The sequence below is a fragment of the Seriola lalandi genome, unplaced genomic scaffold (assembly GCF_002814215.2).
Source record: "Seriola lalandi dorsalis isolate HSWRI2012SDOR001 ecotype SW California unplaced genomic scaffold, Sedor1 jcf7180002054946, whole genome shotgun sequence".
NCBI lineage: Eukaryota > Metazoa > Chordata > Actinopteri > Carangiformes > Carangidae > Seriola > Seriola lalandi.
Window position 1 is genome coordinate 1,529,005 of NW_019525497.1, and position 16,955 is coordinate 1,545,959.

The 16,955-nt window shown below is 39.9% G+C and overlaps 2 protein-coding genes across 2 annotated transcripts in view; both read left to right on the plus strand.

Annotated features, from left to right (window-relative positions):
• Positions 1 to 14: 14 nt before the first annotated feature.
• On the plus strand, positions 15 to 5,941 carry elovl7a (ELOVL fatty acid elongase 7a). The gene is made up of 8 exons (XM_023394181.2): positions 15 to 158; positions 2,625 to 2,714; positions 2,900 to 3,090; positions 3,412 to 3,492; positions 3,612 to 3,668; positions 3,836 to 3,941; positions 4,063 to 4,199; positions 4,329 to 5,941. Exons 2-8 carry the CDS (start codon positions 2,651 to 2,653, stop codon positions 4,575 to 4,577), a joined length of 885 nt encoding a protein of 294 aa, XP_023249949.1. The 5' UTR covers positions 15 to 158; positions 2,625 to 2,650; the 3' UTR covers positions 4,578 to 5,941.
• An 8,255-nt stretch (positions 5,942 to 14,196) lies between these two features.
• The window catches only part of pde4d (phosphodiesterase 4D, cAMP-specific), a 171,334-nt gene continuing 168,575 nt past the window's right edge, over positions 14,197 to 16,955 (plus strand). Inside the window, exon 1 of the mRNA XM_087170391.1 lies at positions 14,197 to 14,474. The gene's annotated coding sequence lies outside the window, so the exon portion shown is untranslated. The remainder of the gene's footprint in view (positions 14,475 to 16,955) is intronic.

Below are 16,955 nucleotides of genomic sequence, written 5' to 3' on the forward strand. Positions count from 1 at the left end.
CCATAAAGAGCGAAGAGAGCGCGCTCCTGAAAGCGCGTGAGCAGAGAGGGCGAAACACCTGTGGGGAAAGCTCAGGTGGGCAGGGAGTGTGGATACAAGGATTTTTGACGGACCAAAAGGATTTTCATCGAGTGTCAGCAGTCGTAGCAGCAGTGAAGGTTAGTAATTTAACTTTATTCTGTTTAACAAATCTTAGTCGAGGATAAAACAGATAAAAATAAGAGAATTAAAAGAGATGAAAGGGCGCAAATCTGAGAACTCGTGCGTCGACGCCGAAACGTGCCCGTGATTATCGACACATTTCCTGCCGTTGTGTGATGGATGGTAGCTGTTGAACTTGTTTTGCAAGTTGCATCACCCTTTTTTTTCTTCATCTTAGACACTTGTTGGGGGTTACTGTGATACTGAATTGTGTCGCTAACTCACTGAATATCATGTAAAAATGTGCGTTTACCAATGTACGTCTTAACTTTAATGGCCTCCTAAAACCGTTATAGAATTAACTTTAATTGTGCGTGGTCGCGTGAGGGGTGGTGGTCGTAATATTTCCCAAGTACAATTTTTAAGAAATGCTTTTTCTTTACAATTTGCCAGTTTGTCAATTCAGGTAACATCGATAACTTATTGGTGTTAATTAAGAGTTGAATCCAGTGTTTTTTTTTTTTGTTCTCTTTTTTTTTTTTTTTTTTTTTTTTCCCCCTCTTGCCTCAGCAAAGCTTCCTCAGCTTCTAAACGGTGGTCTGTAGGACCACCCTTCACTCCAACGTGGATTTCTGACTTGGTAAACCTATGTGAGTTGACACTGCAGACTTTTAAAATGCAGCAAAGGAGGAGGTGTGCCATGGGAGTAGCAGCCTTTACATCAGGATCCCTGACTATAACGTTAATTGGCGTGTCAGGACTTGCCATGTTCTCGTTAGTGTAGAGACTCCAGACAGCCATGCCTTTTTCACAGTTCACTCGGTGACTTACACCTTGCCCTGCTCAGTTCCTGTTGGGTTCAGGTAGACACACCTTGAGAAAACCTGTCGTGTAGGATTATGTCCAGTGTACACCTAATAGACATGAGGTGATTAATCCATTTGCGTTTACTTGCAGCTCCACACAGGTGGCGCAGCAGTTTTCTAGAAACAAAGATAAACTAACGGATGGATTTGCGTGGCAAGATTTAGTTTGACTTTTGGTTTGTCAAGTGAGATGAATGAACAGTTCCCCTTGGCTTATTTCCCCATACTACAGGCACGTTTCATAAACCAGTCAAGCCGGTCATTGTGAACTGTTACCTGTCACTCAAGCCAACATTGACCGTGTAACTGCTAAGGATTAACCGATCTCCAAAACATCTTAAAGATGTGTTACTTTATTGAACAGCTCAATTTGACTCATGACCCGTTAGATAAGGTCGTGATTAGGGCTGTAATGAACTTTTTTTTTTTTTTTTTTTTTTTTTTTTTTCCTCCTCCCAATTAATCGATTGTTTGCCTGTGCAACATAAGAAAATAGTGAAATGATTATCCCAGAGCCCAAGGTGATGTCTTGTAAGAGTGGAAAAAGTGACAAATATTCACACTGGAGACGCTGGAATCAAAAAACCGTTGAAATAAAAGTGGACAAATGGTTATCAATTTATCAAAGTGGTTGCTGATTTATTCTTTTGATTGACTCTGTCTGACTACAAATAATTCACACAATGTAATGTTAACAACTGCATCAATTGGAGCTGTTTTCCATCGCTTTTTTTCAGTGTGGTTGGTTTAAACTTTACATCATAGCTCATTCCCACATTGTTCTTGTAGCTTATGAAAAGCATTTCCAAATTGAGTAGGCCACCTCTGTATGTCTGTTTAATTGTAAAAGATGCCTAGACCAAGAGTCAAGGTTTTGTCATGGCACAAGAGTGCTTGTAAACATATTGTAAGTGGACAAGAAATTATTTTTACATTTGCCATTCGTACATGTTTCTTGAATGAATTCTAGTCACACTGTTTCTCAGATAACTGAGCCACAGAGCAATGTATTGTACTCCCTGTACACTCTTGGCTTTGTCTGTCAGATAGCAAAGAATGGTTGAGCTGAGTTCCCTCTCACAGTCCTGTCCTTTGAGCTATTCCAATGTGCTGTTTGTGAGTATAACCACAAATGTTCATATTCCGCCTATAACTATACTGGGTTGAACATGGGTCAGATCTTATCATGTGTTAAAATTCCATTCTGAAATGAAATGGCTGGTTGCATGTGGAGGAAATGATACCGTTTGCTGCCTGTTTCTGTGAATAGTTCTGGTTACATTCTTTCACATTTCTTTTACAACTTGTACGCCAGTTGTCTGGGGAGAGACTAGACTTACTTCCTGTTTAGCATTCATAATGAAGGTTGAGGAACCGGTAACCATTTGTTCCCTTATAGTTCCTCAATGTAGAACTTGACTCTTTTAAAATCAGTCAGTTGAATCCAATGTATTCCCCATTTTGTGTATTCGGCAGCTTACTTAAAATATTTATGAACATTTTGATAAGCAAATACTTTTTCCACTTAACTGATTCTGTGCTGGGCTCTCTATCCAAATGCCAGGCAACTCATCTGATCCAAACTGAAATCCTAACCTTTGCCTTTGCTCTTTTTAGGTGAACTGCAAGGATCTTGTCTTAAAATGGAGTTGGATAACATAAAGTCCTCAGCTGCACTCATTTATGATGAGTTCATCCAAAATGCAGGTGAGTCTTTGACCATACAAAACACACCAAGCATTCAAGGTAGCTTTATGGCATGTTTAACTTTAAACCCTAGATTTATTGGTCACTTTTGGGTTTGTCTCTGCTTCACCATGATACACTGCCTCACTTTCTTTGTATCTGAACGAGGTTGATCTCACAAACCTGTCAAAATGCTTTTGTTGCAGATTCACGGACGGGGAACTGGTTTCTTATGTCGTCTCCTATCCCCCAAACGATCATCATTGCCGCATACATTTACTTCGTCACATCGCTCGGGCCTCGGATAATGGAGAACCGCAAAGCCTTTGACCTCAAAGGCATTCTCATTGTCTACAACTTCGGTGTGGTCGCTCTCTCGCTCTACATGTGCTATGAGGCGAGTCGTTATGTTTTGAATCCTTAACTGCACAAATGAAATGAGGATTGTTGTGGTGCCCCCCCCCCCCCCCCCCCCCCAGGTCTTGTGAAGTTAGTTTATCCTATGTCAGTCTTGTCAGCACATCTTCATTTCATTGATGTTTCTAGCATGTAGTAATTTGGATTGAAGTGATTTCGTGTTTTTCTCTAGAACTTTAATTGTAAATGCCAATTAATCGTAAAATATTACCCTGCCTCTCTGCATGTGTGTAAGAATCATGACTGAGGAACTGTCAAACATTAACATAATGTTGACTGAAATTTTCACTTTCTTTCTTAGTTTGTGATGTCGGGATGGGGCACCGGATACTCTTTTCACTGTGACTTGGTCGACTACTCTGATTCACCACAGGCCATGAGGGTAAGGTACACCTACAATTTGTGCTGTATGGCATTTAGATCTGAATTTGGCACCAAATGCACTGTAACATCAGGATGTTTATTTTGAACCAGTACTGAAACTTTCCTTGTCTCCTCTAGATGGCGGCAACATGCTGGCTTTACTATTTCTCAAAGTTCATTGAGATGTTGGACACAGTAAGTGGCAAATATTTGGGGCCAACCAATATGAATGTTGTTGCATTTCATGACACTGTGTTGACACACTACCATGTGTCAAATCATAGCAGTTTCTAACTTGTGCAATGTCCCTTTTGTGTACTTTTTTTTTTTTTTTTTTTTTTTTTTTTTTTTTCTTTCTGTAGATCTTCTTTGTCCTGAGGAAGAAGAACAGTCAGGTGACATTTCTTCATGTGTACCATCACTCCATCATGCCCTTCACCTGGTGGTTTGGTGTTCGTTTTGCTCCAGGTAGAATTCTTTTTGGTTTTTTTTGTTTGTTTTTATATACCATCAAAATTTTTCCATGACATTTCACCAATTTCTTTTGACATTTTTTCTGGTCTCAATCCTAATACACTCCCTATTTCAGGTGGTCTGGGGACATTCCACGCCTTGCTCAACTGTGTTGTCCATGTTATCATGTACTCATACTATGGTCTGACTGCCATGGGCCCCAACTACCAGAAGTACCTGTGGTGGAAAAAATACCTCACTACCATTCAACTGGTATGTTAAGCGGGCTAACTAGCTCATGGTTTTTGGTATATCTTGGAATTTCAAAGTGTATTTTTTATAAAGACCTGTGGGGAATCTTGGCAATTGAAGTCAACCCATCCTTTCTTTGTTGCTCCCCAGATCCAGTTTGTTATGGTAACCAGCCACATCTCCCAGTATTTCTTCATGAAGGACTGTCCCTACCAGTTCCCCATCTTTATCTACATCATTGGCCTCTACGGCCTGATTTTCCTGTTCCTCTTCCTCAACTTCTGGTACCACGCCTACACCAAGGGCAAGAGGCTGCCTAAAGTGCTACAGGCTCAGACATGGGCACACCACACCAACGGAGTTATGAATGGAAACGCCAGTCATGAAAAAGATGAGTGATGCATGACTCGGCTAATCGGGGGGGGTTGACCTCATTTACATAAGCAAACCATTGTGGTGGAGATTCACTCAATTTGGTTTTTTTTTTTTGGTTTTTTTTTAAATTGCTTTTCTACTTGTAACTGCAAAAGACAATCTTTAAATTATGACCAAACTTATATTTAAGACCTAAGCTGAAGGGTTTTTATCTTTGTTTACAGTGAAGGTAAAGACCAGTTCTGCTATGGAAATGTCAAAATCAAGATATCCTTACTTTTTCTGCTACCGTATGAGTTTTCAAGTTTGAAGATCATCTCCACTATTCACAGATTATAGGGCTTCACCTATGGTAAGACTGCAGGACCCTCAGCTCTACGTCCTCAAAAAAAGCTTCTAGTGCTGAGATCAATTTTTTTTTTTTTTTTTTTTTTTTTCTTTTTAAAGTTGTGCACTGAAAAGTTTAGGGTTGTTTATTTCACTACGCCTAAAATGTTCCGAGTCGACATTTTTATAATGGTGTTTAGGCTTCATGTCCTGTTGTTAAATGGGTTTTATGCATGCAGAACAGGGTGTTTATAGGTCTGATCACATATGCATACCCACTTCTCTGGCTTGAGTCACAGCTGCTGATGGTACAGACATTCAGTGGAAAGAGCTCTCTTAACAGTAATGGCAATTTATTCTCCTAACTTAATAATCCTCCTATGAAGCGATGGTGTGACAGAGATGCCAGAGAGGGAGGCTACTGGTTCTTGTAGGATCCAGAGCTTTAGCTACAGTTTTACTGCTTCCTAACTGAGGCATATTGCAAAATAACACTGTATTACTGGACCACAGTATGTCCAATTATATGGAGTCACTACTTGGCCAACCAGTCACAAAACATGAGCATGTTTTTTGCTTTTTGAGTATTTGCTTCATATGTTGAAGCCCTGTGGCTAATAATGTCTTCAGATGGCTGCAGTCAGGTAGTGTCTTTGGACTGAGGTCTGTGGAGTAGTTTTTATATGTAGTTATGATGATCTTAAACTGAAAAGTGAATGTAACACTGCTCCTTTGGTAACTGAGGTCGCAGAATTGACCTTGGTGTGGAAAGAGTTCCTTTTTTTTTTTTTTTTTTTTTTTTTTTTTTTTTTTTTTAAATTCAGGTGCAAGCCCATGTTAACATAAGATTTACAGATGTGTGTACATACAACCTAAAAATCTGGGTGAATATTATTATTATTATTATTTTTTTTTTTGTTTGTTTGTTTTGTATCTGTTTCCCTCCAGTTCCTTTCAGATCCCTTTATACTATAGTTAATACTGTAAGAAATATGTGACATGTTGTTTATATTGTATTTTATATGTATTTATATAAAAAAATAAATGATCATACTTTGAAATTTGTCTGTTTGCTGTATTTTGTTGGATTTAAGCTAATAATTGCAAATAAACTAAATCTGGTATTTTGTAAGGGTGTTGAAGATGGGTGAGCTACCATGTTTAAGTGTGGCGGATCGGTCTAATTGGAGTATTGGTTAACTTAACTCTGTTTTTATTCTTGCAGGTTACAGTAGCTTCATTGGGGCTGCAATGCTGATTTAGGAAGATGAGACCTGTACACTTTTGATATGCTTTCTGAGAAGTTTGATTTATGATCATTTGTAGGCAATCAAATTGCAGCATCTTTGAAAGAGTTTTGCAATTTAAAGGGGAAACTGTAAGAAGACAGACCCCCAGCCAAGCAGGTTGAAATTCTAATCAATCGCTGCAATTAAATGTATCTCATGATGCATTTATTTTACAGTAACATTTGATAAGAATCATTCAAGTTCAGTCTATGCTTTTCTTGGTCCCATTTTTAACTGATTGTGTAGTCCCTACTGTAATGAGCTACTCTCACCAGTGGGAGGTGCTGTTAAACTGAGACTTGAGAAAGTTCACTGCTTAGTTTTCAGTGCATTATAGTAATATGAAATACCTCCATAACAGAATTAATTTCACATTCATGCAAAAAGCTTGGGTCTCCTATAAGTCATTTGGTTGAATGTATTATTGAGCAATGCTCCGTTTTAGTCAGAACATTGACTTCCCTCCATGTGGCTGTTTCTGCAAGATAATAAAATGTGAAATGCATTTTGCTCTTGGGTAAAAAGCTATACTCCAGAGCAGAGGAATAGATTTTTATCCTGCCAACAATACATTATTAAATTTACATTAAGGATTTTTAAGAGGATTTTCATAACATCAAATGAATTTTCTCAACCAATAGAGAAGCATATACATTTAATATCCATTTGAAGTTAAATCACTGGAAACTAATTAAAATGAGAATCCTGCAAATTGAAAGATTATTTGTTTTCCAGCAAGACAATGAACCCAAGCACAAAGCTAAAGCTAGGAATGGCTTCAGAGCAACTTGTTAAAATGTGAGTCCAGGTCTCAGTCCAGTCAAGAATTTGTGACTAGACTTGAAATCCTCTGTATATTTTTCAAATATATATTTTAGATTTCAGATAAAGAACAATTTATACTTCAAAATACTCTCATAGCATGCCCGCCCATGGTTTCCCCTCTTCATCACAGACACACACACAATCACACCCAGGAAACAGGAGAGCACACTGACCTGTCTATTAGATAGCAGTGCGTACTTCTGCACTTAAGTGGTCCATAATGATACCACCAAACAACAGCCCCTGAGCTTTTTATTGAGTGACACTCAGCTGTGTGATGGCAAATGTGAGAGCTTTTCATACATAAATGGAAGATGACGTCAGTGGAAGATAAAAGTACAAATTATAGAAATCAATTTCTGCTTTCCATATAAATACTGTGGTGTCTGAATGCTGAAACTAACCAGTCAAATGGAGAGATGAGAGCAGGCGGCAGGACAGCCCAACCCTTGGAGGGCATGGCTGATCGCTCTCCACCATGATGAGCTCCAACAACCCCTGTCTGTCTCCAAGCCACCCTTGCAGGTCCTTCCATGGTTTTAGTGTGTGAGATGATGGGATAACTAGGTCATTATCAGACAGCTCATCTTTGCAAATATCTGTAACACAAATTAGGTGAACAGGATTTGTTGTTGTCTTTCACCACACAGTACATGATGATTTTAAAATACATTTTTTTTCAAATATTAGACAGATTTAGGTTGTATTTGATCATTTCAGTGGATTTATATTTGCCATTGCACAGAACATTTTACTAGAATTTGCTTAATGAAGACAACAGAAGTGGCAAAAGGATAATCAGACTAATTGTGAAGATCTGCCATCCCCATACTTTAGAGGCTTGTGTTTGTAAGAAAAATTACTTCCGATATGTCCAGTAACATCTAGATTATTAAGCTATGTCCCTGTCTGAAACTGTAATTAATTACATAGATATGTTGCCAACATTATTCCCTGTGTCTGTCAGAGCGATTCCATACATAAGTTCAACAAGCTCTAATTGTATTAGTGCAGTGACATTTTTTTCTGCATTCTAATCAATTTAAATTTGAAATGGACCATTGAATGTGGTACTTAAGTGCAGTTTCATTTGATTTACTGCATTTCATCCATATTAGTCACCCAGAAGACACTTATGTAAAAGTATAATGGCTGATAATGTTGGTGAAAAACTGTAAAATTGATTGTAGAAACTAATTTACCACATCAACATTATCTTAAAGGCCCTGTCTTCTCAAACTTTCTCGTTTGAGAACAAACATTTCTGCCCAAGTTTTGATCATTTGATATGAAATAACCAAAACTTTTGTATGTATTTGTGTTTTTGCTTTTCTCTCTGATTTGAAGTGGACGAGGCTCAATTGGGAAAAATACAATGTCATGTACTTTTCAGAACCAATCAGAATGTGATGATGGAATCAAACGTGAGGATGATTGCAGCTTAGATGAAGTTTTGAGGGTTAAACTGTTATTAAATAATTGAATGAATTATTAATAATACCTGTGTTTTTTCAACTTGGAACTGTTATTGTTGCTTGTCTCATTAATATTTAAACCTGCAATAACCAGCTGTAAACACAATACATGTTATCACCTCATGGTGAACGGTTGCCTATTATCCAGCACGGACAAAAGTTATATTCAAGTTCCTTTTAGCTTTCTTATGGAAATACCTGGAACTTAAGCTGCTAAATTCTCCAAGTTCACCAGCTAGTCTCTGACTTTGTCTGTCTGCCTTTTGATGCTGTGCTACTCCCAGGCATAGTATAACCAGTGACATCATTGATGACATCAGCGAGAGCATAAAATAAGGAAGTGTTTGGCTGCCATCCCCTTTTTAACTCTTGGAATCCATGGTGAGTATGCAGGATCAAGATTATGGTCAGATTAAACCAAAGAACTGTAGGCTACATATTTAACCAAAAAATTGTGATGTTAACTGTATCAAAGCACAATCAAATTTTAAGGGCTCAAGATTAAGTGCTAAACAAAGCATGAGATTTGTGTTCTCACAGTTGCTGTACACACACACGCACATATGCATGCACACACCTACAAATGTAAGTGCAACTGACATTAGCACCTCATTTTAGTAACACGAGTAACTAGGGTAACAAGCTACAATACACAGTACCATTAACATGGTGCTCACTTACCTTTTACCTTTCACATACAAGTAGTCATACGATCTATTGTTAATTTAAAAAAATTGATGGAGAAAAACTTGAGTCTTGAAACTTGCGTTTTGACGGTGGCTAAACAGTTGTCACTCTTTGCCACAGTCAACTCAAAATGTGGTGCCGTCCACCCCAGTAGTGACTCTGAAGAGGACTCGTCAGGCTTTTAAAATGGCAGAGTCATGGAGGATGTGAGTGCAGATGAGAGAAAGAAAAAGGCTAGCTGGTAATTGCTTTCTGTGTGGACACTGTAATTCACCAGATCTCGACGCTTCCAGGCAGTGGCACATGCTGCGCTACAGTGACGAGGTTTGAGCATGTCTGTTTTCTTAACAGTAGCCTACTAGTTGTGACTTGTGATCACAGTTTGAAAAAAAAAAAAAAAAAAAATGAACACATCCACATGTGTCCTGATTTTTCTTGGAAACATTTGATGAAGATGAATCTAATTTTGCTTGGTCACATCTCTTGAACTCCTGAAATGGTGATTATGCAGAGAGAATGTAGCCAGAGCAAAGTATTTCCCAGGTGGTCTGTCAAGTCTTTGATATTAACAAGAGCAAGGGGTGTGTGTGTGTGTGTGTGTGTGTGTGTGTGTGTGTGTGTGTGTGTGTGTGTGTGTGTGTGTGTGTGCGAATCATTCAGCAGAGAGCAGATCGCTCTGTGAGAATAATTATTGGTGTTTTAGATAATTGCGGGTATTTGGTTGACTAATAACCAAATCTTCTTCTCTCTCTTTCTCTGTCTCCCTTTTTCTTCCTTTCAATATCTCTTCAGTGTAAAAGAATAAGTAAGAATAAGTATGATTTGGCTTATCAAAATTTAAATAGACACCACAATCAGGGTAGCGGAAAAGTTATGTTCTGCCAGTGTGCTTCTCTCATTGTACTATCCTAACAGAGTCTGCTTTCAATTTGGTAATGCCACCAAATTGAAGATGTCTGTGTGTGAAATTGATCTGATTAGGGTTTTATATGGTCATTAAAAGTGGAGCTCGGTCTCTCATGGTCTATTTTTTGTTACAGCTGGCAGAGCAGATGCTCTATAGGAAGACAGGTTTTTCTGGATCTGCACCTTGGTATTGTTTTACTTTGTTTAATGTCAGTCACCACAAACAAAAAAGCATCTGCCATGATGTGTCATCTCTTTATTGTCAGATAACGCTGCCTGAGGCTCCTGTGTTACTTTCTTTTTGTTGTTATAATTTGGTGGAATCTGGTTGTTTGATATCAGACCGGCCTTGAGGCAGATCAAGATTTACGTGTCAGGATCATGTGAGAGAGAATATGCTTTGGTAATGTTTAGGGCTGAAGCCTGAAACAAATGTCAGGGAGTAGTGAAATAGATTTCTCAAAGCCCAAGGTGATGTCTTAAAATGTCTTGTTTTGTTCAGCTAACAGTCCAAACGTAAAGGACATGACAGATAAAAGAGTCAAATCCTCACATTTGAGAACATTTAGATATTCTTTTATTGACCAATTCCATGTGGTTTGCATTCAACTCTGCATGCAATGTGGATTTTCTGTGCACCTGCACCTTTACATCTCTGGAAGCGTGTTTTCGACCGTGCGTTTGTCCCTTTGGGCAAAACTTTAAAGAGCACCGAGTCCCCACACCTCACACCACGAGGAGCATCGCCCTCCCCTTCTGTGATGGTTGCTGTCAACAGCTTTTGCAGCAAGCACAGCAGTGGAACAAATCCGACCGAGGGATGTTTTCCAGGTACTTATCTACCCCGCAGTGGTATATCATCTGTCCCAAAACTGACTTATTGATCACCGTCTTGTCTTCCAATAAGGCCTCAGTAAAGTGAGTCTGGTCTGCTGTATGTGTGTGTCCGCTGCTGCCACTGTGGCTGTAAGCTGTCATGTCTGCTTAAGGACAGGCAGCAGAAAAGGCTATTTATGTAGACTGCTTTCAGATTTTTCATGTGTTCAAGGAATTTTCAGCCTTACATCCTTCAGGGTTCACAGATTAAAGACTAAACTATTTCCCATTGCGCTGACAAATTACAGATGTAAATTTGTATTCATTTCCCTGCTGTTTACCCAGTGTATGATGTTTTGATGCAACTGTACGAAAAGAGGAACAAAGCGTACACCCTTTGCATAGCATTAGCATAACGCTTCCACTCCTGTGAGTTTGACGAGCCTTGGGGCCAGACAGCCTCGTACTGTAGCACTCTGCTTGCTTGCTTTGCTGAATCCCAGCCTGCCTGACTGTTTGCCTGGCTGTTCCCTGAGGGGCTGCCTACTCCACTGCTTGTATCCCTGTCTGCCTGTCTTGCTTCTTGCTTGCTTGTATTCGTGTCATAAAAACCTGAATTTACCATTTAGGATTAATGCAAAGTTGCATCTTAAAGGAATAGTTTAACATGTTATAAAATATGCTCATTTACTTTCATGCAGCCTGGTTCTGCTAATAAAATAAAATGATTAACCAATTAACACACTCTGGTTTGGGCAATCAGAATGCACAGCTTTACCTTTAACCAACACAAGCCCTTGAATGATAAAAGCTTAGAAAGACAATTCCACAAAAAAAACAAAAACACACACAACTGCTTCTTCCACCTCACCCCAGGGATGGATGAGACAGGCTGAAGAGGTCGGCTGATTCAGGTATCATCGCTATTATCCACTCTGTGAAAAATGGCTGGCTGTTACAGCTGTTCGTCCTCCAAGTCAATATTTGGAGTGTGTATTTGTATGCATGAGTCCCTTCACATGGGGAGCAATGGGAACGTTACCTCAAAATGTGTTCTCAGAAATTCTCAAAAGAATCAAGAGCACAGTTACGTTTACTGGATGCCATTTCCCATAACCTCATCTCTGAGTGTTTTGTGAGGTTTTATAGACTCTGAGAGCTTTGTTCATGCGTGTTATTGTAGTTATTGTTTCCCATAATTTTTAGTTTAACAGTCTGAACATGGACAGAGTGTTGGAAAACAAACAGCCACAGGAATCAGCAATACAAAATACTATGTGCGTAATATGATGTTTTCAGCCGTTTGTCTGGATGAGAGCCTTAAGCTGAAAATGTTCCAGACTTGTAAGAAAGATGGGAGGCAGAATTGGCAACAGTCGTCCTCTTCTAAGCTACATACTTTGATTCGATTTGATTATTCCTAACGTTTGCCATACATAGTGTTGTTATATACTGTAGGTGCTGCTTTACACTCTGTGTATCTCATCAAACTGTTCATCTTATTGCTGCTTTGTGATCAGATTTTAAAACCAGACGTGCTGTAACCTTCAAGTGCTCATAACATGAGGTGATCCACATGTGCACTGACTTGGGTTGAACTTGCTTTGACCTGCAGTCCTATTCAATTTAAGGGGTGCTCCAACAATTTCATACTGCACTTCCATATAGTTGTGAGACTTGCGAAAGAGAGAATTTAAAAAACAGTTGATTCTAAGAGGATTGCTGCCAAATATAATTTAATTCTGTACTTATATGCAGTGACAATAAAGAATCTATCCCTGTTGTGGTGGTTGTGTGTTTTGTACGCCCAAGATCCACCCCAACCACCTAGGCACCTCTGCTGCCGATAATAAACGTAGTAATTCACTCAAAAACCGCAACAGTTTAATGGTATATGAACGTTATTTCTAGGAGACAGGGTTGGCTAGTGCTTTCAATCTTCTAATCTAAGTCTCTGTTAGAAAAGGCAAATAAGTGTAGACTACATTGTCCAAGGTCAAAAATGATCTGATGCTCCTACTGACTGAATAGTAGTCCTCAGGACAAGTAAACTGATGCTCGTATGTAAAATTGCTTTATGCATATACACCACCATGACATCAATATTATTTTCCAGATAAAATATGCACACAAAGCTTTGCGCACTGTCGTTTTTTTTTTATCTCAGATCCTTATCCCAATGTTGTAGATAACCAGGCAGCAGCTCAAAGTCCTGCCTGACTAAATTCACCTTCTTTGCTGAGTTGAGAATCTGTCTTGACCAAACACCACGGCTCCAGTCCCTCTAGGGCAAAAAGAAAGGTGTTTGAGTATGTGTGCATGTGTGCGTCAGTGTGTGTCACTGATAGCTACGGAGCCTAAATTAATATGACAGAGTCTGTTTCAGCAGTATACAAGCACAGCAGACATTCATTGGCTCTGCAACACAAGCCATAACTGCCTTGTCAGTGTGTTGCTACATACAAAGACCATTTGCAATTCATTTTTCTCTCTCTCTCTCTCTCTCTCTCTCTCTCTCTCTCTCTCAGAGGATACACTGTATTCCCTATGGTCACTGAAGCAAGAGAGTCACATCATCTCTGGGAGTTGCATGTGTACTACTGTGCTACTTTGTAAAATACATCAAAACCAGATTCAATCTTTATTTCCCTTTGTGTCGCCTTTGTATTTCTGAGTTATTTTCTCATGAAAAGATCCCAAAAAGTTGGACAAAGAACAAATTTTCAGTTCATCCCTTTTTTCTTTTTGGCATCTCCAAAAGCAATGCCCTACTGTCTCATGTAATGTGAACCCCTGGCTGTAGCTTCATATTTAATGAACGGATATGAGAGCGATGTCAATCTTCTTGTCTATATTTTGACAAGAGAGGCAATGAGCATACTTCCCCAAATGCTGAACTATTCCCCTTAAAAACACTGATGTAGGCAGTGGTAAAGCAGGGTCAGTCTGGACATATCAGCACCACTGCCAGCTCAAAGAAAGACGCAAAAGAATCTCATACAATAAATAATGAGTAAAGACGTCTTAGCTGTATAACCAGGTTAATGGATATTTTGCAACCATCTGGTAACAGATTACACAACAATTTCCAGAGTTTCGTCGTTCCTTCTCTGTTTGTTTATACTTGACTTTATCTTTCGCAATGGAAATGTTTGCACAACTGCTCTATTATAAAACCCTCATACAGTAACTACTACAGCCGTTCTTCCCACCCTGTCTCACTCCTCTCCCTTGCACTGCCTTTAATAAAACCCCTCTCCTCTCCTGTCCTCTACAGTTTGCCTACAATTGTGGGAACTTTCAGCAGGACGGACGGAGGAGGGGGGTCGGCCGGAGCACGTGATTGGCCAAGAGGCAGGAACCACTCTGACATGATTGGCTCTGAGCCTGGGAGCTGTGAGCAGAGTTCCCTCCTTATTCCAGAGAGCATCAGTAAGCAGCGGAGTGGGACTTGCTGTGTTAGAGATGCACACCAGATACTTTTGTTTGTTGTGGTTTATCTGATTGGGACTCTCAAAGGACAGACAGAACACACTGTACGGTGGCCAGGAGTGGATGAATAAACTCTTTCTGGAACTTTCTCAAAAGGATATTAAGTAAGTTTTTATATTACCATTTTCTCCCTGTTACTCTGTACTAAACACTGTACCAGTAGTACAGTAGCTCTTCTTTCTTCAGGGTTACTATTAGAGCAAAAGTGACCCACAGTTATTTTAAGAAACACAAGATTTGATACATTGTGACAGCAAATATAGTAAATACACACACACACACACACACACACATCACCAACTCTTCTCCACAATTTTAGTCAGAAATTGGAAGTTGTGGGTGTGCATGTGCAAGTGTGTGCATACAGTAAGTGCATGTGTGTTTGTGCTTATGTGTACATGCATGAGCATGCATGCACTCAGATGTGTACATGCACTGGATTACTGAGAGTATGTACTTACATTCTGTGTCCTTAAAGGATGCATATAAAGTAACCTTGTGCTTTAGGGGAGAGAACGGTGCAGTGCGACTTCACAGTGACCAACCTCATCAGCAAACTTGTCACTGCAATGCTTCGCATTGACAGAGGAGCTCAAGGACTCCCCTCCCAAAATCTCCTGGTGTGACTTTCAGGCTGCAGGGTGGTGGTGGCAGTGGCGGTAGTCGGCTATAAATAGGCCTGCTCCAAATTGTGCTGCAGTCACGCATAAATTCAGAGGGAACAAGAAATGACACAGTCATTGTTTGTATTAGAGTCTTTTGGACTCCAGTGTAAACAGAGATAAATTACAGTATACCCTATAATACTTTTTTGTACTTCCATATTATAACAGCAACAGCCTCAACAAGGGGGAGGGAGTGAGTGAAAGATAAACAGAGGGGGACAATAGACGTAGACAGAAGGTGCACCACGTCTCTGGTAGTGTGTGTGTTTTTGTTCAGGATGTACTGTACGTGTGGATGTGAGAGTGTGTGAAGCGTTTACATGTGAGCTTTTCTTGTTAAACTGCCACACGTGGCAGAGTAATATACAGTGACTCTCTTCAGTTCCCTTTAAGAGGGTTATCACCTCTCCTGCTCAGTTAAACAACTCCCCTGATTTCCATAGACGCACTTATCAAATTAATCAAAGCAGCTGGTTATAAAATGACTTTGCAAATGTTACATTGAATACAAGGAAAGGAGCTTTGTGTTGTTATGATGTGTGTTCACATGTATGAACAAAGGAAGGACAAGTTTTAAAAGTTACATCATATTATTACACACAAATAATAAGACCCAGGAGGATTTAACGTTGAGCCAGCTGACTAGCTAACAAACATATGGATCTGTTTATTTGTCATATGTCAGCCCCCCCCCCAACCCCCGTAGCTGGAGACCATGATTTATATGGTATTGTTATGAAGTTTGTTTCATGAAAAACCAGGTTGCCATGATAGCTCATCCACGTTTTCTTTCTTTTTTGTTTTGTGTGAAGTTTTGCTTTCTTCTCTCCTTTGTCCGTTCACAGCAGGAGAAACAGCCTGCAGTCTCTAATATCTACCTGTCTGTCAGCCCGCTTGTCTCAGAGCTCCTTTATTGCGGTGTAGAACACAGGGAGCCTTGTGTTGTACCTGACCTCTACTATGCAAATATATACCGTGAGTCTGCCAACCAGCACCGTACTCCACCTCCACGTGGATGAATCTCTGAGATGAGAGTGGCACACTAAGCTCATTGTTTCACCTGTGCATCACCCAAATGCTGAGATAGAGGCTGCAATCACAAGCTGAGACTTTGACCTACAGTATATGACAGGGGTGCCTGCGCTCTCCTCCCAGTTCTAGGTCTGTGATGAAGCATGTACTCTGCAGAGATCAGACCAAGTTAGAGTAGGCTGAATAAAGGATGGCTGCGCTGACACAACAATGACTGCTTTAAAACCACACAGCATCAGAGAAAATGATTATGGAGCACACGTGAAATTTTAATTTGTAAGAACCTCTGCTTGTGATCTTGTTGTTACCCTGCCCTCTTTTCTGAATGAGTGCTGCTGCTTGTGAGTCAATGGGAGCGCCGAGTAATGAGCTTGGCTGCGTGTGTGTGTGCGTGCGTGTGTGTGTGTGTGTGCGCACGGGGACAAAAAGCATCTGCACTGCTGCCGATGTCTTAATATCAGTCTTTTGAAGAAGGATCTCTGCAGCTGCATGTGTGTGTTTGCATGTACTCTATGTGCACAAATTGGCTTCAGTGATGTGTAAGATCTAAACGTGAAGTGACAATGTCAGCTCAAGTGCTTATCAGACTTTGTTGTATTCAGATGGCTCGGTTAGCAGGAGCAGCTATGGGTGATATAGTAAGTGATGTGTATGAGTGAGTGATGCTGTTATGAGTATCCAGAAGTGAAGGGTCAGGGGTCAAGCAATGGCAGAGGACTGCTGTGTTTGGTGCCAACAAAGTCAAATGTCACAGGTTTCCCTGAGCCATTCTTGGCATTTTATGAGTGGGAGTTAATGGAAAATTATATAATTTGCTTCCCAAAGCAAATTCATTACTGTAATAAAGGCCAGTGTTTGTTTTCCTCCATTTTTCTGGCAAGGGAGAGT

Excerpts from the sequence above, each read along its gene's own strand:
- elovl7a (XM_023394181.2), top strand. The coding sequence starts at position 2,651 with ATGGAGTTGGATAACATAAAGTCCTCAGCTGCACTCATTTATGATGAG. Across the intron at positions 2,715-2,899 it reads TGAGTTCATCCAAAATGCAG|ATTCACGGACGGGGAACTGG; the intron begins GTGAGTCTTTGA and ends CTTTTGTTGCAG. Across the intron at positions 3,669-3,835 it reads TCATTGAGATGTTGGACACA|ATCTTCTTTGTCCTGAGGAA; the intron begins GTAAGTGGCAAA and ends TTCTTTCTGTAG.